This window comes from Coffea eugenioides, chromosome 10 (assembly GCF_003713205.1).
Source record: "Coffea eugenioides isolate CCC68of chromosome 10, Ceug_1.0, whole genome shotgun sequence".
Classification (NCBI taxonomy): Eukaryota; Viridiplantae; Streptophyta; class Magnoliopsida; order Gentianales; family Rubiaceae; genus Coffea; species Coffea eugenioides.
Window position 1 is genome coordinate 37,896,637 of NC_040044.1, and position 24,531 is coordinate 37,921,167.

Sequence of the window (24,531 nt, forward strand, 5' to 3'; positions counted from 1 at the left end):
TTTTCATCATACATGTCACCATAAACTATACTATGCCCTTTATGTATTATAGAATTCTGTCTAAAATGACACTAAAATCTTCTCCATGGTTCCTTTTAAGCCTTAAAAATTTCTTGAGCATATAAGCCTTATTGGATGCAAAAAAGGATGATATTTGAAGTAGAGACATGGGAAAAAAAGAAAAGAAAAAATTTTGGATTGTGATTTTTTATAAAAAAAAAATTTTACGTTTTCTGTGAACACATTTTTCAATCACTTTTTTATCTCACATATATTAAATTACTACGGTACATCTTCCTACAAAAACTTCTAAAAATTGCAATCCAATCAAGCTAAAAAGGACTATGCGTAAAAAAAAATGCTATAAAGAAAAGGACTATGCGTTGTTTTCGGAAGCAAGGGAAGGATTACCTACACAAGACACTATTCACGTACAAAAATGAAGAAAAACACTGTATATAATGACTACAAGATTCTATAACTATTTTAACTATAGTATTTGGTGACTAATATGGAAATATTTTAATGAACATTTTGTGATAAATTTGCATGATTTGATGGTTGAAATTTTTTGCAGAAATAGATTTATTCATGGTAAAGGTATAAATGACTTGAATTAAACCAAATACTTTTGTTATACTTTTGACAATTGATTGATTGATTTATTAAATTCAACTAAAACGAACTATTAACAAGTTGAGCTCAAATAACTTGAAGTTTTGACATATAAAATTCCAAATTATCCTAATCCAATCAAGATCAAGTCAAGTTTGAAAATTTAATTAACACGGAATGCTCTTTCGTATTTGGCATTTTATGTTGATCCAACCTAGCTCAAATTTTATATTGATATTCGGTTTTGGGATTTTCAACAATTGTTCATTAACACACCTAAGGGTCCATTTGGGATTGCAATAATTTATTGAAAAGTAGTTTATCCAATAGAACTTTTAATAAAGTACTTATTAAATGCTTAAATGCTTTTAAATATATTGTTTGGATACATAATTAAATAAATACTTATTGCATCGAATAATGTATAATTTGAGAATTTTTAAAAGTATTTATCTTTTTTTAGTTCATAATATATGATAAAATGATTAAATTTAATGTTTGAATTATAAAACACAAAAACTATTTTAAAAGCACCAAATTTTAGCTTTTACTAAGAGAGCTTTTAACACCAAAAGTTCCACGCTTAATTTTATGGGATGATATTTATTAAACGCCTCAAAACTCAAAAGTAATTTTAGCACTCAAAAATACTTTTTTATCAGAACCATTGCAACCCTCAAACGGCTCCCTATTTGGATTGCTATTTTATGGAATTTTTATTTAAAAAAATGTAATATAGTGATTTGACGTATATAAGGTAAAAAAAAAGATTGAAAAATGTATTTACGAAAACATAAAAATGTGCTCAAGGGCAAATATTGGGTCAGTTGTAGCTTGAGGGGAATTTTCGCCAATTTAGTCTCTGAATATTTTGACTAAAACCAATTTCGTTCTTTTAACCAATTTAGTCCTTGAATAAGTTTCTTACATCCAATGTAGGACTTTTCACCACATTTTACTCAATCCACATGGACCTATTGGGGCATAATCATCACACTAGCCTAATCTTTTGCAATTAATCAGCGAAACAGATTAGTAAGATCATTAAAAAAAAGGGGTAAGCATCTAGTTTTTGAAGACATTGGGGCTCCTCACAATTTCTCAATTCTCTCTGTGAAGAAGCTCCAATAAGATGCATCCGCGAAGAAACTACCTCAATGATGCATCAAGTTCGAGCAGCTGCCAATAATCAAATCATGAGAATGAAGAAAGTGGAAAATTATCAGAGGTGAAGAGAGGGAAAGTAGATCACTACAATGGAGATGAGGTTGCGTTTTGTGATTGTAATGAACCGTGTCAAATCGCTACTACATGGACATTGTCGAATCTTGGAAGAAGATTCCACGGTTGCAAGAATTATGGGGTATTTTTTTATTTTGTCAATAAATGTGAGGGGAATTTTTTTGGCAATATAATTGGATATGGGTATTTAGTAGTAATTTCTAATTTAGTTCCATTTGCAATAATAGGCAATCTAATTTCTACATCTAATGGGGGTATTAATATTGATTACAACCGCCGAAGGCTTGCAAGTGTTTTTTGTGGTTTGATCCACCAATGTCGAAGATGACGAAAAATATGATGGCAAAATTCTTGAAGGAACCAAGGAACGCCAAGCTAGAGAACCAGTTCATAAAAAATTGAACTTGTAAGGTTGGAAGAAGAGAACAAGATGATGAAGGCTGAAATTCAAAAGCTAAAAGATAAGAGCAAATAGATAGTTTTTGTTGTCGTTTGTTGTGGTTGTTTGTTAACTATTGTGCTTGTTGGCAACGACAAAAGAGGACATGCTATCTTGGACTTAGGGATGGCAACGGGGCAGGGTTGGGGCGGGGGACCCATCCCCTATCCCCCGTCCCGCTGCCTACAAACTCCCCCCGCCCCCGCCCCATCCCCTGTCCCCCGTTCCCCCGGCCCCGTCCCCGCCCCGCCCCGCTTCCCCCGCGGGTGCCCCCGCGAAACTAATAAAAATTTGTTATATAATTTTATTATGGTTAAATTTTAACAAATAATTAAGTACTAAAATATCAACACATCATCAAATTATTATTCATTGTAATTTTACAATTGAAACTTATAAAAACAATCAAACAAAAATTATTTGAATACAATCCAACATGATAAAATAAATATAACTAAAGTAGTCAAGTTTTCACTTTTGGTACAAATACAATCACTAATTCATTATTGTACTTGTGCTTTTTTTAAGAAAAAATGTTATTGTGTTAAGTGTAATTAGGGATTTAGTATAAATGCATTAGTAAATTTAGTATAACCAATTAATAATTTGTAGTAGTACACATGTATAATTATTAGTATAATTAATAATATCAATTATATTATATAAACTAATAGACATCATATAATACAGATAACTAATAATATCATTATCATAAATTTGTAACCAATTAAATTATATATTATATATAATTATATACCTATATATATTTTATATATTTATTTGTTTAAAGCGGGTGGTGGGGCGGGGAATGGGACCGGGGCACACTCCCCCGCCCCCCGCCTCGTTTCTAAGCGGGGAGGGGAAAAATTCCCACCGCCCCCGCCCCAACCCCCTTCCCATTAGCCCCCCGCGGCACCCGCCCCCATTGCCATCTCTACTTGGACTAAGGGCTCCAAATGTTAGTTTAGATTTTAGGGAAGGCTATGTAGTTAGATTTAGACTTTTGTCCACGAAACTTGCAAAGTTGCTGTGATTGGCCTTAATTGTTTTGGTTATAGTGTGGTTGTAAGGCATTGTAAACCATTTGATGTAGCAATTGTCTAAGTAATATATGCAATGGTTTGACAAATTGAGAAATCTGGATATATGCAAAGGCTGTGGCAACTTGGTGTCTAAACAGAATTTCACCTTAAAATTTGATATTCCGTTAACATAACTAAACCAAGTAACACTCGACAAATGTCTAGCCAAAAAAAGGCAATAGGAAGTTTTCATATAACCAACACGTTCTAGTCGTCCAAAGAGATCAATGCCAAGCTTTTAGTTCATGTCTAGCCAACAAATACAAGCCAAGGTAACATAGGCAGACTTTTACAAAACAGTGACCCGGTTCATTCTCTATGCTTCCTCCACAAGATCAGTACACTATAATTACAATTGCAAGATCTATATTAAGAAAACTTCATTCCCTAAATTCTTTGCTTTCATGAATATCTTGTAGACCTGTAGTACGGTGATGTGTACATTAAGTTCCAAATACACCTTCTCCTTAAATTCCTTAACAGTCACTTTCTTATTCAATATTAAAAATTCTGCATACTTTCTAGTTAGAAAACCTGAAGTGGCTCTTTCGTGGTAAAATGTCCGGCCATAAGTGCTCAGGTCCCACAATTTTCATCACAAGGTAGTCATCACTTGATTCAATCTTAAACAGCATCCATTCACAAACTTCTGCCTTGCATTTAACTCTTATCCATGTGGCATCTTATTTTTCCTACTAAATATCTTTGCCCCACTTGACTATGTAGTTGTCCATTGCTAATTTGAACAACTTTTTATCATCAAAGACTTGTCCAACATGGAATTTAGGATCTTCCATGTCAACTTCAGGCTTGAACCTTACTAGACTAGGCTTCTTAGGCTTCCTTTTCTTTCTACTGTCTTCATCTGAGGAAGAATGGTCACTGTTCAACTCATATAAGCCAAGTGATTCAAATTCTTCATGGATTGGAATATGATCTCCTTCATCCAAGTGCAGGTCCTTAAAACTAGTAGGTTTGGCCCTAGGTTTTTTCTTCTTAGCTGCAGGTGTTGGAATTTTATGGGTTTTACCCTTCTTGCCCCTATTTTTACCTCTACCACCAGGTTGAATCTTTCCAATTCAACCACCTAACTCTTGCTCAGGAAGAGCAATGCCACTATAGAATATCATATCTTCATCATCATGACTAAAATCGTAATCGCTGTCGTGGATGTTTTCACCAAGGGATGAATCCGAATGGGCAGCATCATTAGCTTCATTATCATCATTTCCTCCATGTTCAGCAGCCTCTATTTTTCCATTTTTGGACTTTACATGCTCCATCATTTGCTCCACATAAATTGGTATGTTTTTGAGGTCAACTAGTTCAACATCATCAAAGGTTATATCCACATGTAAACCATCTTCTTCTTGTTGAATCTTCTCAGCAGTTACTGCGCTTGGACCAGTGTTGCTATTAATATCTCTTATGTGGAATTCATAGACACCATACACATCAGCTTTTGCATATTTTTTACCAATGCAAGCCACATCTATTACAGGATCCTCACTAGAGATGTTCGCGAGCCGAGCTACTCGCGAGTAGCTCGCGAGTAGCTCGGTCAACAACTCGACTCCCAATCGAGTCGAGTTTCGAGTCGTATTATCCCGGCTCGTGGCTCGTCGGGTAGCTCGACGAGCCGGAGTTAATTAAATAAAATATTTATAATTTAAATAATATATATTTATTATAATTATAAAATGACCATTATGGGTATAAGTTATATGGAATTTACAATATTACCTTCTTTATAATAAAATCCTATAATGGCAAAAAAGTAATAACTACTGTTTGGATTAGCTGTTTTTGGGTTTGTTTTTCAAAAACACTACTGTAGCATTTTGAATCTGAAAAACAAGTCCGTTTGGATTAGTTATTTTTTGGGTTGTTTTTCAAAAACTATATGAAAAACTTTTACTGTAGATTTTTTTGGATTATTTTTAGAGGTATTTTTGAAACATATTTTTGAGTATTTTTAGAATATTATAATTTTTATATTTTTATATAAATATACATTTATGCATTTATAATACATTTATAGATATTTATAAATAAATATATTTATATATTCATATAAAAATATATAAATGTATTATATTATATATAATACATAATATAAATATATTTATAAATGTATAAGTGTATATTATTATAAATGTATAAATTATAAATGAATATTATAAATATATTATAAATTATAAGTGTATATTATTATAAATGTATAAATTAATATATTATAAATATATATTAATATTATGTAGAAATGTATTTATATAATTAATATAAATGTATATATGCATTGATATTATGTATAAATGTAAAATTAATATTATGTATATTAATATAAATGTATAAATGTATTATATTATATATAATACATAATATAAATGTATATTTAAATGTATAAGTGTATATTATTAAAAATGGATAAATTATAAATGAATATTATATAAATGTATAAATTAATAAATTATAAATATATATTAATATTATGTAGAAATGTATTAATATAATTAATATAAATATATACATGTATTAATATTATGTATAAATGTAAAATTAATATTATGTATATTAATATAAATATATAAATGTATTATATTATATATTATACATAATATAAATGTATATTATAAATATGCATAAATATTTATATATTATGCATAAATGTACATTTATATAATGTATAATATATTATATATTATATTATATATAATTTATATAACATATAATATTTATGTAAATATATTATAAATATATAAAAATATATTATAAATAAAATAAAATATTTATAATATGTATGTATAAATATATAATATTAGAAATGTATAATATATATAATATACATTATTATTAACATAATTTATGTATAATATACATAATTGAAATATACATATTAATATATATTAATATATATTATAAAACAAAATTGAATAAATATATTTATAAATTTATATATAAATAAATGTATTTATATAAATATATAATATTTATTTCAATTGATATAATATATATAATATTATACATAATTGAAATAAATATATTTATATTAATATAATATATATATATATATATAATATACATAATTGAAATATACATATTAAAATACATAATTGAAATATACATATTAAAATATATTAAAATATAATTGAAATGTACATATTAAAATACATAATTAAAATATACAAATTGAAATATACTTATTAAAATATACAAATTAAATATACATAATTGAAATATATTTGGAGTTGTTTTTGATATATTGTTTGGATATGGTGTTTTTGAAGTTGTTTTTGAAATACACATTACTGTAGCATTTGGAATGTGAAAAACAGTTTTTAAAAAACAGGTGCAAAAACACTTAATCCAAACGCAGCCATAATTGTAAAAAACACTAAAATGAAAAAATGTCTAAAAAAAAAAGGAAGAAAAGACTTTCTTCCTTCTCTGTGCCGACTGTGCGACTTTCTTCTCTGTTCGAAGAAAGCCTAGCAAAAAAATTCACTTTACCAGCCGGCAGCTGACTCTGACTGATTTAGATCTACACCCTCACTCCGTTCGTCGCCGACGCCGTTGCTCGCCGCATCTGTGAGACTCCATCGCCATCGCCATCGCCTTAACAAGTCCCAAGTCCCAAGTCCCAAGTCCCAAATCGAAGCTGCTCTCTGCCTCTCCGGCCTCCGCCAGTCCGCCGCGCTCTACGTCTCCTGTCGGCTGTGTCCTGCCGTGCTGGTTCATCGCTGCCGAGTGTCGAAGACGAAGCACCAAGATCTCACTAGTTCATCGCTGGTTCATCACTGCTCATCTCTGGCTCACTTAGGTAAGTGCTCCTCTGTTTTTGGCTCTGTGTCTCTGGCATTAAAATTGGCCAAGATCGACTAGGAAACTTGTTATCCTGAATTGATAAGGGGACGAAATCTGAGCTTCCAATTGCAAACTCTAACTGTTGTAGTAGTTTAGATTAGGTGTGATATAACATAAGCTTTGTATTTTATACACAAGAAGCTCTCTCCAGTTGTGCAGCCTTTAAAAGTTAAGGCCTTGGGGAAAAATTCCACCTTTTACCCGTTAGAAAGATTCATTCATTCTGTTCTTCCTATGGTGGTGGCATTTTTTTTTTTCTTTTAAAGTCAAAAAGGCACACTTGTGAACGAAGGAGCATGGTAGCATAGCTTATGCCGTAAACCATGCAAACCATGCTGCTTAAAGTTAAGAGCATTGATTATTTTTGCTTTGATAGTTGTGAGTGTTAACACAACAGTGAGATGGATGCTGATCTTGAAATGGCTAGGCATGTTGTATATGTCCACCAGAACAAAGAGTCTCCTGCTCTTGGATTTACTCCACTTGAACCATCTGTCCTGCGGTAACATTAAACCTTGTACTTTTGGTTTAAAGCTTCTCAATCAAAAACGGTGTAGCAATATCTAAATGAAGTATCACCATCTTGAATTGTAGCGAACGCAGAATTGCAGTGTGTACTAATGAATTCTCTCTCTTTCGCACGCTTTTCTCTGCATTCTGTACATGTAGCTGACTTTGCTAAATCTGTCCCAACATTTGGTGGTTGGAGGCTGGACCTGATCCCCGCTGTTTGTATTAGAAAAATATTTATGCTGATGCTACTACTATTTACTTTATATATTGCTGTTCTGCTTTGAACATATAAATGGTTTTAATGTTACATTTTCATAATCTTGAACCTTTTAAATTGAAGGAGAATCTGATTTGTTACCATAAAACACTCCATCTGCTTTGAATATGGGTTTTAGCATTTGATCAGAAATCGTTCCTCAAACAGAAAAGATGAAGGGGAGGCATATTCGTCAAAGATGGCAATGGCTCAGCGACAATGGGGGCGTCCTTTAAAACAATCCGAAATTAAAAGCAGTGAAATGGATAATTAGATCAGCATATTGCAGAATTTATAGATTTTATTTCAATTGTTTTCGTTGTTGGTATATATATATATATATATATTTTGGAGAGTGAATGAAGGATACAGTAGTGTCTATTTACTAATCAACCCCATAATCAACAACAGAAGCAGAAGTCGTCAATTCTACAGTCTCAACAGCATGCCATGTAAGTAGGAGCATGCAAGTAATAGATTTTCATTCATGTATCTACATATTATTTTCCCAATTGATAAGAATGAGTATGAAACAGAAGGGAGGGTTTCCCTGATTTCTGGTAAAATTGCTTGATCCAACACCAATTATAAAACTGAACCGTGGATTTTCTCAATACAAGAGTTTTCAACTTCATTCTTCTATATCCTGTTCAAACACTTGTAATTCTGCTGGACTATGGTCCATTTCTGAACCAGGAACATATTTTTCTGACATGTTCTTGTTTAAAGCAGCTTTCTTTAGTTAGTAATTAGTGATATTTGTGGGGAAAAGGAATTTCTGGATAGATCTTGGCATTGGTTTCTGAATTGAGCTTGTGGTAGTTGGGATATTGTGGCTGTTTGAGATAATTGTTTGTCTCTCAATTTGGTGGCTCAGCTCATGTTTTGCTGAGTTTTGAAATTTTGTGGGGAATTTTGGTTAGTTTGGGTACTTTTGCAGCACACTTAGGAACTATGATCCGAGGAATTAGAATCATCCATATTTTCTGCTCTTGTGGGCACCTACCGTTGGTGGGTAATTGCTGAATTTGAAAGTTTCATGTCAAGCAATCCAGCAAGTGGGAATTTCCCTTTTTTCTTCTCTATTCTTCTTTGTGGTGAATCTGATTTTTAGGGGTGTTAAAGATGCTAACTGTGGGAGGTAGAATGTGGATACTTTTAGTTGTATTTGTATTGATGAATCATGGATTTTATGCCTCATTTACTCCAGCTGATAGCTACTTGCTTGCCTTTGAATCTTCCCAAAACATCACCTTTGATATGTTTTTTTCGTCAAATCGAGTCAAAAAGCTTGATAAGACTCGACTTGATAAGGCTCGATTAAAGATCGAGCCTTATCGAGTCGAGTCTCGAGCCTGAGGAAATTCTTCGAGTCGATCTTCGAGTATCGATTTTCTTGGCTCGATCGAGCTCGAGTCGAGCTCGAGCCTCTGTGTGTATGAGTCGAGTCGAGCTCGAGTATAGTGATACTCGAGCTCGACTCGGCTCGATTACATCCCTAAATTATTCCTCACCATTTATTAGCCAAAGCTTGAGCACATTAGTTTCACAGGGGATTCTATACATCATCTTTGAATCATTCGAACAGCCCACAAGAGTGCAGAAGTCATGCAAAATTGATGTACTAACTCTCATTGGATTAACTCCTTCAAATGTTTCTATGCAACCCCCTACATATGTCTCTTATGGATCTTTAATATATACACCACCATAATGCACTATCAAAGTAAAATAGTCCACATGTTAACTTGCTTTTTTATTTCCAACAAAAAACAAAACACAAAAATTCCTTTATTCTTTAGAAATAAAGAACCTTGGTCCCAACTATGTGTAACTTTTCATGAACATGAAAGTTACGGCACACTATAATTTAAAGGCAAAGGGACCACATCACAGCTCACAAAACAAACAAAAGTTACTTTAAAAACAAATTAAAAAAATACCAAATTTCACCGACACAGTCACAAACATACAATTTAATTTAATAATTATCAAAATTTCACCATCACAAATCATAAGCAAACAAAGTAAAATTTCAGAAGTATACCATAACCAAAGTAAATACTTTCTTTTCCATGTGGAAATCTATATGTAATTTAACAAAAAATTTCACCATTTCCGAATCCGTTCATGCCCCACCACAACTATACGATACTGGAAAATTAAACCCCCTCCCTCAAATCCTTCCATTATATATTATTTCACCAATTCAACACACTAGTGGCACTAAAATCGACCAACTAATACATACGGGTAGAAAGAGTTAGATTTGAAATTACGGCTTACTTGATCTTGTTGATGACTTTGATTAATTATTGCCATCCTTGTCACCATCGCCAATGTCCACTGCAGAACTTGCGATGTTCTCGATTCGATTCTAGCCTCCGTTGTGATTTTATCGAAACCCTAGTTCTTCCCCCAATTTCCTCCAATTACATTCTATTTTTTTAGATTAATCCCATGGGTGAGGTATTCGTCGATTAATTGCAAAAGATTAGACTAGTGTGATGATTATTCCCTTGTAGGTCCACATCAGTGAAAAGTCCTACGTTGGATGTAAGAAACTTCTTCAAGAACTAAATTGGTTAAAATAATTTATCAAGGATAAAATTAATTTTAGTGAAAATATTCAGAAACCAAATTGGCGAAATTCCCTAACTTTAGTTATTGCGTCAGCAGCATCCAATCCCGCCCAAAACGCAACATTATCCCCTCCGAGACAGCACGCAATTGACACAAATATCCCAAACAAAAATCATTCCCTTTCCCTCTCCCAAAACCACCATGATCACCACGCAACTCCTCCTCGCACCACCGCCACGGCCACTGCTCTCCATTTTCTCTCCTAAACCGTCACTACCCCCAATCACCACCTCAGTTAAGTCCCCCACTATTCACCTGCCAATTACAAAGCCCATAATCTCCAGCAGACGAGACTTTCGGGCCTGGGCCGACGACGGAGACGGGGACAGCGGCAGCCCCGACGACTACGACATGGACGACGAAGAAGCTGAGGAAGTAGACAACAAGAAAGACTTCGACGTTGACTACGACACCACCACCGCCATTTCCGCAGCCGCGGCCGGAGGAGAGGATGACATTCTGATAGTTCAGAGCAAGAGCTTTATTTCTACTCAGGGTTGGGATTCCGAGAAGATTGTGGAATATAGGATTAATGAAGAGGAGTTTCATAAAATTTGTTTGCTCGACTGTGATTTCTTTATTCGGAAACCTCCTGACCCCGACGACGACGTTTACGACTTCCGGGAGGTAGGAGAGTTTTCTCTTTCAGCATTGCTCACTCTTCTAGGGTAGTGGTACCTTTTGGCTACATTGTGTTGTACATTATGCTGCAAAGTTGTACCCTGTGAATTTTTTTTGGGCTGAATAGTAGTAAGGTACCTTCTGGCTTAAATATTGCATAGTATGTTGTAAAAGTTTTAGCACGTTGTGATGTAGATTCTGTTGTACATTATTCTGTAACATTTGCATTATGTGATTTCTTTGTTGATATTGCCCATGGGCGTTGTTAGTTTTAGTATGAGTTTCTTAGTGCTAAAAAAATAAGGGACGAAAATCATTTTTCCAAAGTGTTGTACGCTATGCAGTAAAGATTGTAGATTTCTTTCTTGACTAATGAGTATGGTTAAAGGATGTATGAGGTTTCATTTTGCAATGTGCAGATGTATGTCACGCCTCCTGACACAGATGTATATGCGATCCCAAAGGTTCTTGCTCCAATGCCTCAAAAGGTATGCAATGGTTTTCAGGACCTTTTATGTATACGTTGACAATGTACTATAGGTTGTATGCTTATTCCACCTTTGGTACAATATGGTAATGATAGATTTGAGGATCTTCAGCTTTTAATGTAGAATATGATCATATTAGTTACTTTTGTATAGCCATGCCAAAATTTGATTGATTTGCTCACTTCAATGGTTTCTCTTTGTTTTGTAGTACATTCGATGTGCACAGACTGATTATGGATGCTACAATGTAACAGAGCCACCTATTGATGCACCCAGAGATCCCATGTATAAATCCGAGAGGGAGGTCTTGAAGGTATGTGTGGGCTACAGTTTGCATTATGCAGCTTTTCCTGTAGATTTTGATGCAGCTTTGCTTCCAAACTTTATCAAAAATTTGAATTTTGTATAGTTCGATATTTCCATTTTGTTAGGCAGTGAGTAGTATTTGAGTTTGTGCGAGGCCCAAATTGTTTAAGAGTGGCAGAGAACATTTATGTAAAAATTGCTTATTTCTGTAGTATTTTTCTGTGCTTATCAATTGTTATTCCCCTTTTTAGAGGATACTTTCTATCGTTGTTGATGTCAGTTGATGATCAACAAATGTGGTACTAGGTGTATAGTTTTTTAGCTCAGTTCTAGGTTTTGAGGCCATTAGACCTTCAATTGTAGCTCATGAAGGGTAAGCCAAAGTTGTTGGAAAGAAAGAGGTCATGATGTGTCGAGTTCTCGTAAAATGCAAAGAACTTGGTAGTGCCATAACTAGGAATACATGTGAAGTTCTTGCTCCTAAAATTCTACTCTGTTGGAAGCTCTCATTAATATATTTAAGCCATACATTTCTGAGCAAACTAGGGAAGGAAGTTGTAATTGGAAGTCCAGAAATGTGGAGGTACTGCAGTATCCTAGCCTGGACCTAGAGTGTTGCTTTAGTCTGTGTTCACAGTAATTTCGTTTTCAACTAAAAGTCATCCCGTGTCAATTCTCATCAAGTTGGAAAAATCATCCTCAAACTCAAATTTGATATGGGGATCAATAGGATTTCCAGATAAGCTGTTCCATATTCTCCTTTGTTTATCTTTGCTTCTGTTTCTTGATCCTTCACCACAAAACTTGACTTGTAAAGATATCCTAGAGCGTGCCTAACCTAAATTGGTTGAAATGTTATTTGCGGATTTCTACCTGCTGGTACTCTAAAAATATTATCTGATTTATTGATATAAACAACTACGTCATATTGTTGTTTCCTTAATAAGCCACGATTTTGCTTTGCTTGTTTCGCTTCAATGTATTATCTCCTTTAGAACTTTTAGTGAAAGATATGCACTTGTCTCTCTCAATTTGTTTTTGTCTATGGAATTGTTGGTTAAATAAATCTGTCTTTCTATTTCCTATATTTGACCAATTCTTTTGGTTTATTGTGCAGTTAAGTAAATGTTATTCCCTGTCAACTCTGAAGGGTTGTTTGAGCAATTTTGAATACAAAATCATCAAAACTACTCCTTTTTTTGTTTTCCTATTATTTTGTATTTTACAACCTATTTAAACAAGTCTGGTGTTCCTTTTATGCTGTGACAAGGTTGAGCCATGATTAAAATATCTTCCTTCCTGAATAGCATGATTGTGTTTTATTGCAGATTTTCCTGACGAAGCATTATAGAAACCGCAGATCTGGTGATCCTGATTTCATGCTTGATTTTGAGGAGATTTATGTAATTGATTCAAAGACAAAATCAATAACAAGAGCTAAAGTTGTGGTAAGGAATCGTATGGGCTTTGAACTAATGGTTTAAGTCTTGCTTTTGAGTTTACCTTCTCAGAATGCCTTCATCGAAATTCTGTGCTTCTTAGGCTGGAGTATGAAGACATATTTTTACACTAAAGCTTATACTATTGTACTGGTAAAAAAGGGATGTCCGGTACAATAGGTGCTTTGTCCTGACATATAGGCTTGACAAATCAACATAATATGGTTTTTTCCTCCGGACTAGGTGACTGTACCAGACGGGAAAAACAGGGACAGGAGGAATGATCTGCTTGTTATACGTGACAATGGAAATTCCTTCAGAATAATTCCTCCGGTAACTGTTCTTTTTATCTCGGTTTTATACTTATTTATGGTGGCTTTTACTTCAGCTTCTAGACTTACGTATCTTGTTTGTCCTAGAATGAAAGAGATACTCCAACAGATGTGATAGAGAAGGAAGAATGGAGCAAAACTAGGCAAGACATGGAAAGACACCTGAGTAAGCTGAGAGATTTCAGTGTGTCAAATTGGTTCTAGCCAACTAGTATTGTGGTTAAGAAAGTTCTGGGCGTTGCTTTCCAATGAATGTCGTGCTGCCAATTGGAACTGTTCAGAGTATGATCCATAATCGTGAACATTTCCGTACACGGCCAGCAGCTACCCGTGACCTTATCTAGGACGCATTGCAAACCCCAAAAAGCTGCTGCTCTAAGGATGATCATACTTGTTAGCTTCAATGTATTGCCAGCGGTGACAAGTCAGCTCGTCACTTCGCATTCACCAAGTGGAAGAAACTTGTGAGTTCAATTCACCTGTTTCTTCTGTAGCTTTCTCGTGTAGCTGCATGGCTATTTCCCAGGAACTTGGAAGCTTTGGTAGAAGTTTTATGCAGCAAAATCAGCACTAGTAGGTGCAGAAAGGTTATTTAGCCCATGAAAATATGCTTATACAGTGTTCTTCTTGTAAGGCAATCATGTGAGTCATGCCTGCAATGGATTTCTACCATGATGCTATCGATTGTGCCTTAATATAAAAGTCTTGTGCATCGTTGGGTGCTTTACGCCCCACCCCTTTCTCATCCCTGTGTTATGATCCTGCTCATTTGCATTCATGAAAGGGTATATAGTTTCGGTCCACTTAGCAAAAGGAGAAAACATAGAGAAAATGAAAATGGTCTGCTGGCATTTGTAACGTTGTAATTGCGCCTTTCTTTCTGACAGGCCACAAATTTCCTTACATGCTAACAAAACCCAAAAAACAAAAAGTCATTTTGGGGAAAAAGAGAAATGATACAGCAAATCAAATTCAATCGTGAAGCATAGAGTCTGCAAGTTCAAATTAATATGCGAAACTTTGAAATTAAAAACCTCAACAAACGTGCGACACAGAACCCTGGAAATCTGATCCAGGCAGGATAGGAACTTTGAGAGTGCCATTTCTTCTTGATCATCTTCAGGAGGAAAGACGGTAACGATAAGCAGCGGAAAAATAGAGTAACGTTGGAAATGCAGCCAAGATAAGCAGAGGGAAAATAGTGTAATCTGGAACCTGCCTTCAGCTAAAAATTTTCTCCAGTGCTGTCAGCCTGTCACAAATCAGAAAGCACAGCATTAACATCGATTAAATTGAAGTGAAAATTATTCACGAATGGTAAATTCAGATTCAACTAAATTTCAACACAGTGGGCATTAAATGTTTCAAGAAATGTATTCTTTCTGCTTTCCTTTTTGGAATTCATTTCATGAGCAGTTTATTTTATCTCAGAATTTGTGTTAATAGATCAACATATTACCATTGTTTTTAAACTCGGACCATTAAATGAATCACTATTCAACTCGGTTCAAATACCTTTTTATTGTTTTATTTATTATGTAAATTAGATGACTTTAAAATTAAAAAAAATAGTATGAACTGGTTTAAAGATATGATTTTTACCGGTTTTTGATTGGTTCAGTCCATTCTTGATTGGATTTGACTAGTTTGACTAGTGAATTAAACCAATACCATGATTGACCCGTGGTTCGACTTGTTGAGCTGATTAGTCTGATCCAACTTTCAAAAGACTACATGTCACGTGCCTCTAGATTAATTTACTTCAGTATCATTCAAAATAGAGGTAAACTCTTCTTTAATTCGCAATGAATGATCATTCTATTATGCTAGTTAAAGTGGAAATAATGCATTTATTTTAGGGTACATGATTTCTGTCCCGCAAACTAATGTGCATTAATGCAAAATTAGATGGTAAGCCGTGCACATGCAAGTATTTTGATTCTTTTTTTTCCCTTTATTTTTATGAAAAAAGTAAGGAAAATACTAAAGTAACATATGAACTAAACTCAGTTTGGAAAGCTAGCACTATTGTTTTTTGGATCCGTTTCCTTTCAAATCAGATAAAAAAAAAAAGAAACAAAATTATGAAGACACATAAAAAATGATGTGCAAATGCATACGTACATATATAATGATTCAAGTTCTAATCTACCATTTTCAAGTCTTGTAGCTTGTCTATCCCTTCTTGGCTACTCTTATCACAAATTTGTTTTTCCATAGTTATCCTCTATAGCACCATCTTTTTATTTCTTTTGTCATCAACAAAAAGAAATTAATTAGTTTATCAATAACATAACATACATAAATTTTGCCAAGCAAAACAAACTTGTAGAGCATATTTTGCATAAAGATGACTAATAGGATTTTTTCAAAAAGGATCATTATTAGATGAAAATCTAAACTTTTTGGCTTTAGTAATCAATTTCAATGCATAAAAAAAAGGGAAAAAAAATTAGCATTCTCCGAGACTATTGGTTGGAGTTCTTAAGTGTTCGAAAGCCTATGCATTTTCTTCTTCATCACAACAATCCCTGATGTTCAAAGAATCAATAGTCCTATAGCGTGATAGTTTTATTCTGACCACTCATCACTAATAATAACATGAATCCTCATAGTCCATCAAGAATTTTGAAATCCTTAAAATTAGAGGGATAAATATTTTCCATATATATATATATATATATATATATTTACCCCCTACCCCCACACACACCTTTTCCATCCCCTAACTGACAAACTCAAGATTCGAACCCTGAACAGCACAGTGCACAAAGCGAACTATTCTTTTGCCTTTTCCATGTATAGCTGCATGTTAAAACTATTTGAAACTACCATATTTTGACATAAGTTTCAATTCAAGAAACCAACCCGATTAGGACACAACTTTATCAATTTCATCTGTTAGAGGTGCTACATGGGAAAGAGAAAAAGTAACAAGACTAATGAAGTTTATGATTGAGAAGAAGTTAAGTTACCTGTCGACATGAGAAAGAAACTACAGAAAGGGCTTCTATATCTCCAGTCCGGAAATAAGGACCTTGAGCTCCTCATTTCCGGAGTCCCTTTGTTCTTCCTCGATTTTCTTGACAGAAACAGCAGCAGCTTCGGCACACCAATGCACCTAGGCCTGTCAACGGGTCGGGTCTAGACCCGGATCCGGACCGGATCCGTGAAATTATTGCGGGTATGGGTAGGGATTTAATTCCGTTTTCCGGATCCGGATCCGGATCCGTTTTGTCAAACAAAAAAACGGGTCGGATACGGAATATAGTATTCCGGCCCGTATTAGACCCGGATCCGGATATAAATGAATTAATAATTTTAAATATGTATATTTATCAATATAATTTGATTAGAGTGATGTATTTTAATAAAGTTAATTTGATTTCTTTTCTTATTTGGTTTTTTCTTTGCATTAGTTAAAAATTAGTTTACAAATATATTTTTTTTTCATTTTTATTAGAAATTATAAATTTTGCTAAATTTGTTCAGGTAGACCCGGATCCGGATCCGGGACCCGCCGGATCCGGATCCGGAACATAGAATAAAAGACCCGTCGGGTAAACGGGTCGGGTCCGGGTCCGGCATAGTAATTCGGGTCCGGGTCCGGAATAATGAATTCCGGCCCGGACCCGGCCCGTTGACAGCCCTAAATGCACCTCAATTATCTGTATTGTGGGGATCTCCCCAAAACTTAATGGCACCTCCTCAAGCTGCGTACATCTTTGCAAGACTAGCTGCTCAAGGGAGGGAAAGTGATCATTGGAAGCTTTCCACTGAGCAATGTCCAGCTTGTCCAATTTCAGGTATTTGAGATTCTGGAATTCTCCTTTTTTTGGTTCCCATTCCCGTCCCTCAAAAGCTTTAAAGAGTAATTTCAAACTCTGAAGGTTTGGTAGTCTCCCGATTGTTGATATTTCAGTCCATGGTAGGCGAAACTTTGACAGTGTCAACTTCTTGAGATTTGCAGGGAAGCTAAATTTACAAGGATAAGCAACTCTACCATGATAAAATATCTTGAGTGACTCGAGGGAAGTCAGAGCATCCAGCACCGGAAAATTCCATGACTCCATAAAAATGCATCTTAGTTTCCGAAGTTTAGGTAGCCTTCTCATTATTTTCTCTGTAGCTCTGCCAGGACGAAGAACTGGTGTAGAAAGGGTATCCAGATTGCCCAATACACATCGGGTTTCAAGCTTATTGTCATCCAAAATGAATGCAGCACGGTCATTTATGTGGACATGCCTTAAGCTTTCCATTTCCCAAAATGCGTCCGGAATTTCAACTTCGCCAGATAGTCCCTTCAGAAGAAAAGTTTCTAACTTCCTGAGCTTAGCTATTGATGTTGGAACAGAATTTACAGCTCCTCTGAGAGCTAAGTATCTCAACTGAACAAGTAGTTCCAGTCCAGTGGGAAAAGAACTACCCATGTTGATGCTCTCCAAATCCAGCACTCTTAGAAGTTTAAAGTTTTTAGAAATGAATGAAATGTCATAAGGTTGCCTTGGGAACCAATCATTATAGGCCAGAAATAGTAGACTATGTACACGAGGACCACAAGGCCTCAACATGGTAAAATGCTCCCTTTTGGAACAAATGCACAGCCGACGTTGTTTGTATTTCGGAGGAATTGTGGAAAAAGAATCAGCGAGGTTGTGAACTTTACCATCAGGAGTAGTGGCGAAATGTTCATCATACCCGTGGACAAGCTGGAAAAAGTTCTCCTCTTGAGCTTTTCTCTGGCATAGCTCCCGCAGTAGATCATGAATGCGGCATGATCTCACCCTACCGTCTGATCTTGTTTTGGCCACGATAACTAGGCTTCTATGTATCAAATCTAGTAAGCAGTCCTCTGCAGCATCCTCCAATCTCTTAACACCAGTTTCTTGCAAAAACCCTTCTGCAATCCATAGCCTTGACAACTTTGATACTGGAATCTCATGGTCCTCCGGAAAGGCTGCAAAGTAAAGAAAGCATCTCTTCAAATAATCTGGCAAGTGCAGGTAACTCAACTCCAGTACACGCAGGCACCCCATTTGTGGATCCGTAACAATGTGAGAGCTCAAATTTCTCGAAACTTGTTCCCAACTAAGAGGTGTCTTTTCTGTTGTTGCAAGCAAACCCGCTATCACAACAACTGACAGAGGTAGTCCGTCACACTTCCGTGCAATTTCCATCCCGACTTCCTGCAGCGATGGAGGACAACCTTCTTTTCCAAACAACTTTAATTCCAATAACTCCCAACTTTGAATGCTAGAAAGTAGATGAAGGAAGTAAGGTTTGCAACCTGACTTAGCTTCAAAAGCTACATCTTCCAATCGGCTGGTAAACAAAACTCTACTTCCATTGTTATCATTGGGAAATGAATCTCTCAAGTCGTTCCATGCTTCGATATCCCACAAATCATCCATGACGATGAGATATCTTCTCCTCTTTAGCCTTTTGCGCAATTCTAGGGCCACATCTTCGGCATCCTTTTTCTGGATTTGGTCAGTGGTCTCACTGATTTGGCTCAAGATATCAAGTAGTAACTGTCTCTTGTTATATACTTGAGAGATGCAGCACCATGCACGAACATAGAAGTGGCTGGTAACAGTAGGGTTATTGAACACTTCCTTGGCCAGAGTTGTCTTGCCAAGCCCAGCCATGCCTACAATTGGGATGATATCCCTTTCCATTGTTCCTCTTGTTAGTCGATCGACAACCCCCCTTTCTGCATCTTCGAAACCTATCACAACCTCATCAACTGTTGGGCTACTAGCTTGTGATTGTGCCTCACTGGAGGTCTTGGCACCTCTATCCGCTTCAGAGTCAAACCTTTTCTCGTCAGAAATCTCAATCATGTTTGCTTTTAAAAGTTTAATCTCTTCTATGACAGCAGAAAGCCATAGCATACGAATGCATAGGGGGCCATCTCCAACCACAAAGGAGTCAACAGCATATTCTAGTTCATATGCAATTTTTGTAATTCTAGTCCGAAGAACTTTCAGTTCCTCATGGTCATGATGTTGCTTTACACTTTTTATGAGGAAAGATATGAGGAAGTCCAAGTCCATATATACCATGTCAAGCTGATGCTTTGCAGAAGCAATTGAAATAGCATTGCAGTCAAGTAGCTCCCTCAGATTTCCCAAGAACGAGCTTAGAAAGCCAAGATCATCAGTCTTGGGATATGGCTGCGGAATTTGGAGATAACTTTGCCCGATCTCAGCCTTCAAAAGCACTATTTTATCTATCAAATCAGAAAGCGAACGGTTCATTTCCTTGGACATGTCTTCTTTCGTTAAATTATCACCGAGCAAGAAAACTAGACATGTGGCTTCCTTGGTCAGAGCTTCGAGTTTCATCCAGATCTGTTCGCCAAATTCCTTGAACTCCTTAGGAGACTCCAAGAGAACGATCCTGAGAAATCTTACCCCCTCTTGAACCTTTTGAAGAGTTTGAACCGGATCCTTCATATCGATCATCCAGCTAGCATCGTGGCTTTGTAGTTCTGCTAAAAAGATCTCTGCCTTGACAAGATTAATCTTGTCGAGTAACTTGAGCAACTGAAAATTGGCTTCATCAATTGCCTCATTTGCATTTTCATCGGACCAAAATGAGAGTATGAAGGAAGATGACTCTTTAGTCACAGCTTCAAAATGTTTCAAGAATAATTTTCCATCCTCCGTATCTTCCTCCATTTTTGAGGGATCCATGAGAAATTCTCTAAAATATTTAAGCCCCTCATGAAGGGTTAGAATTTGATCATTAATAGGGGCTATGAATTCAGCCTTTTGGTCTTTTAGCCTCATCAAATATGACTCTCCCTCAATGAGCTTTATCTTTTCCAGCAGCAAAAAAATTTCAAGATTCACTTCCCTTACCGTCTCTTTGGTCACCTTCTTTTCGTGCATCAAGTGAATGAGGGCCGTAATCTCACGAGCCATTGTTGCTGCATCTTTACTGAGCTGCTTTATATCCTCCTTCTCCTTCTCAAGTGGATCACTGAGGAACGATCTCAGGAATCCCAGACTCTGGTGAAGGCCTATCATTCTATCCTTCGAAGTTGCAATGAAACTTTCCTGAGAGTCCTGTAGCTGTATCAGAAATATCTCTGCTTTGATCAGCTTCATCTTTTCCAGCAAGCTAGCAAACATACGATTCATATCCCTCAGTTGGTCCTCTGTTGCTTTGTTGACAAGAAAATTGTACTCGAAACATCCTACCTCCTTGGCCGTTGCTTTAATATCTGCTGATATTTGGTAATAATCTCTTGTGATCGGATAAGTTTGGGGCTTGATCACAAACTCCATCAGGAAAACCATCTCTTCAAAGATGATAACATTTTGGTCATTCATGAAGCTGACTGAGTTTTCCATGAGGAAATTGACAAAATTCAGAGCTTCTCTTTTACCATCACCCGATTTTTCCTTTGCCGAAGCGCTGAGAAGCGTAACATGCATCTCAATGAGCTCTGCAGTATCAGTCTTAAACTTCTGTAGCAGATCAGAAAGCTTAATCTCCACTTCACGTGCTTTGTATCTATAATTCGTTTCACCAACCCAACACAGATAGGACAAACATGCTGCTACCTTGGTCACAGACGGAACATACTGCATAAAAGATCCCATTACCTGCCTTGCATCATCTCTCCAAGAAGTATCAGATATGAGATTCTTAAGAAACTTGAGCTTCTTTACAAGAACTTCCATTTGCTTCTTCAATGACAAGATCAGATTTTTCGACTCAAGAAGATCATCTAAGTTATTTATGACAAAATCACACAAATCCGTAAGGCGTGCGGGATGCAATGATGAGTAGTTGGATGATGATGAATCCCATGAATGCTGATTCAACAATAATGTGTAATCTTGCTGTATATTTGGCTCAAAACACTTGACCTTATTTGCTATAAAAGAAACCGCACTGGCAAGACCCTGGATTGTTCTCGTAACTGAAAGAGCTTTGTAAAGGCACTGGGCTGCCTCGGAGGAGGCAGCTTCTATGCTGGAAATAAGCGGCTTTGATCTGCTAAAACTGATAAGAGAAACCTTCTTCAACAACTCCATGCATAACAGATACGTCCTCAGAAATCTCAGATCCTGTCTAAGGATCAGCATTTGATTCTTCAAACCATTAGTCAAACACCAGTGTTCCTCTGCAAACTCCAAATAGTACAGGGCATCATCATAGAAGAAAGGAAAGACCATGTTTCACTTGTTAGTTTTCTACCTTAGATTCTTAGCAGAATTATAATTCTGTCTCTCACTGGAGAGAACGCAAGTGATTAGTGTAAACTCTTACTGTTTCAAATAGCAGACTGCAAATTATGCAATGCAGTCGGCTGTGTCTCGAGGGCAGGAACAGTTACACCCACCCCCCCCCCCCAAAAAAAAAGAAAGAAAAACTTCTTGTGAAAAGGATTGTATGGATCTGTTTCCGCCCCATGTGTTTTTCAAAGCATCTAGGACAGGTTCCTTCAATGGCTGAAAAGGTAGATAATTGATTAAGATTTTTTTTGGGTGTGATTTTTATGTTCTAAAAAGGGTGTTATGCATCATATCTTGCCCAATGATACGAGTCAAATAGGAATTTTTTTTTTTTTGGCTTTGGATTGTGTATGACCTGAAATTGATAAGGGTTCGGAGGGTTTCAGATGTTAATTTTTTGACAAAGATTAAGGGTGTGTTTGGAAAATTACAAAAATTAAGGCTATGTTTTTCATGATATTTTTTTCAATCACCTTTTTATCTCACATATATTAAATCATTATAGTAATTTTTGTACAAAAAATTCACAAAAATACAATCCAAACAGAGCCTAATTATTCCAAGAAACTACAAGAATACAAATATAAATATGTGCATTCACACGTTAGTTGCTAAGTATATGTACTAATCAGTCCAATAAATCAACTCCGTATTATCCACAATCTTATATAAATCTTTTTTATTGGCTAAAAATTTCTCCTCAAACTAGGTGTGCTATGAGCTATCTGCATCATTGGTGTGGATGCAATAAATTATATGTACTAGACCACCAACCTTCATATTCATTCATAAATGACTGGGGCTACAAAATAGTTATGACCAATCTTTTCATTTTAGAAAATACATTTTAGTTTGGTTTCTGTCAAAATCATTTGATGTTAGAGACAGTTTTATCAAATTATACACACGGCCAACAGCAAATGGCAGATAACTTATATAATCTTGTATTTACACTCTCCTCCCACAGACTTTGTCACCTCATCCAAACCACCTCACCTAAACTGATTGGATTCGATTAGGAGCTTTCTTTTAACTATTCTTTTTCGAGATTTTAAGTTTTCATTTAGCGACTATTTCTTTAAAAAGTTAAATAAATTATCAATAGTTAGGTAAGTTCTTTATACAAGCAATCGGTGTTGTGGAACTTAAATTGAAATATAAATCAAGTTACCCTATTTGCCTCGACCTTGACTGTCACGATCCGAGCCCGTACTTTGCTCGAAATGCAAAAGTCGTCGTGCCTTAAAGAATATAACTCTGCAAAGTACGAGGCATTAATAATTATTACTTCTTATTTGCAAAAGCAATAGATAATCTAGTGCGGAACTTATTTTTAATAATACAACAAATGAAAATAAAATGATTAAGTAATCAGTCTATTGAACCATACATGCTCATTATTAATATAACGAATCCAAATATAACATTTTTAATCACTATTTGATTATGCCTTCATCGGCGTTGAATACTCAATCTAACGATTGACTGCACTAAAATGGGCAGTCAAAGGGACCTTCGGAATACCCTTTAATCAACATTGCAGTTTACTATAGCCCCTACCGATTTTGCTGTGGCCATTAGAGCCGTCATATCAACATTCATATTTAATCAAATAAGATCAAGTAAAATTGTATGAACATGAACATTTCATATATATATAGCTAGAGGTGGCAATTTGTCCCAAATCCCAATGGGTTATCCATGCCCATGGGGACTTTGGGCGGGATGGGTACTGGAATTCGATATTGAGTTTAAAATGGGACAAATTCCAATTGTACCCGTTAATTGATGGGAAATTTTGGAAAATACTTGGGTACCCATTGGGCTCAAATAATAAGGCTCCGTTTGGATTAGCTATTTTTGGGGGTGTTTTTGAAATATTTTATTGTAGCAGTGTATATGAAAAATTTTTACTATAAAATTTTTTTGAATATTTGATATACTAATATCGATGGAATGTTTTTTGAGTTATTGTATATTACTGTAACATTGTATTTGAAAAACTTGTTTTTTGAAAAAATAGTCAATCCAAACGGAGTCTTAGATTCAAAAATTATCTTGAATAATTTTTATAGTTATACCAGCGAATATAATCTAGCAGTCTTCCTAGTCATTATCCACAAGAATTTCCAGCATTTCAGTCAGTTTAGACCTGTCATCATTGGACAATGATGAGGATAAATTTTCAACACCCTAAGTGCCTTGGCCATCTTGATATATGTTGGAATATGGCTGTATATCTCTTTTTCTTTATTTGTTAATCCAATTTTTGGTGGGAATCGTGAGTATAAAGCACTTGCATGTTTATTTAATAAAACTAAAATAAATTTAATAAATCAAAAATATTAAAGTTATATAAAAAATAAAAAATGAATTAAAGGAAAAAAAATATGTAGAAAATATTTGGGTATTGGGCGGGATCAATCTAAACCCATGCCA

General features: G+C 35.4%; 2 protein-coding genes across 2 annotated transcripts; one reads left to right on the plus strand and one right to left on the minus strand.

Annotated features, from left to right (window-relative positions):
- The first annotated feature begins 6,816 nt into the window (after window positions 1–6,816).
- Window positions 6,817–14,585, plus strand: LOC113748756. Its single transcript, XM_027292303.1, has 7 exons — window positions 6,817–7,198; window positions 10,691–11,281; window positions 11,695–11,763; window positions 11,972–12,076; window positions 13,398–13,517; window positions 13,752–13,841; window positions 13,928–14,585. The coding sequence occupies exons 2-7, from the start codon at window positions 10,796–10,798 to the stop codon at window positions 14,042–14,044; spliced, it is 987 nt and encodes a 328-aa protein (XP_027148104.1). The 5' UTR covers window positions 6,817–7,198; window positions 10,691–10,795; the 3' UTR covers window positions 14,045–14,585.
- A 78-nt stretch (window positions 14,586–14,663) lies between these two features.
- On the minus strand, window positions 14,664–22,133 carry LOC113748755 (putative late blight resistance protein homolog R1B-23). Its single transcript, XM_027292302.1, has 3 exons — window positions 17,500–22,133; window positions 16,816–16,961; window positions 14,664–15,092 (listed from the first exon to the last, which is right to left on the minus strand). The coding sequence occupies exons 1-2, from the start codon at window positions 22,030–22,032 to the stop codon at window positions 16,851–16,853; spliced, it is 4,644 nt and encodes a 1,547-aa protein (XP_027148103.1). The 5' UTR covers window positions 22,033–22,133; the 3' UTR covers window positions 14,664–15,092; window positions 16,816–16,850.
- Between the last annotated feature and the right edge of the window lie 2,398 nt (window positions 22,134–24,531).

What these genes read in the sequence shown, in the direction of transcription:
- LOC113748756 (XM_027292303.1), top strand. Translation starts at nt 10,796, where the DNA reads ATGATCACCACGCAACTCCTCCTCGCACCACCGCCACGGCCACTGCTC. An exon ending in CCGAGAGGGAGGTCTTGAAG is followed by an intron (nt 12,077 to 13,397) that starts GTATGTGTGGGC and finishes GTTTTATTGCAG; the next exon opens with ATTTTCCTGACGAAGCATTA. An exon ending in CCTTCAGAATAATTCCTCCG is followed by an intron (nt 13,842 to 13,927) that starts GTAACTGTTCTT and finishes TGTTTGTCCTAG; the next exon opens with AATGAAAGAGATACTCCAAC.
- LOC113748755 (XM_027292302.1), bottom strand. Translation starts at nt 22,032, where the DNA reads ATGGTCTTTCCTTTCTTCTATGATGATGCCCTGTACTATTTGGAGTTT. An exon ending in CCACAATACAGATAATTGAG is followed by an intron (nt 16,962 to 17,499) that starts GTGCATTTAGGG and finishes TGACAGGCCTAG; the next exon opens with GTGCATTGGTGTGCCGAAGC.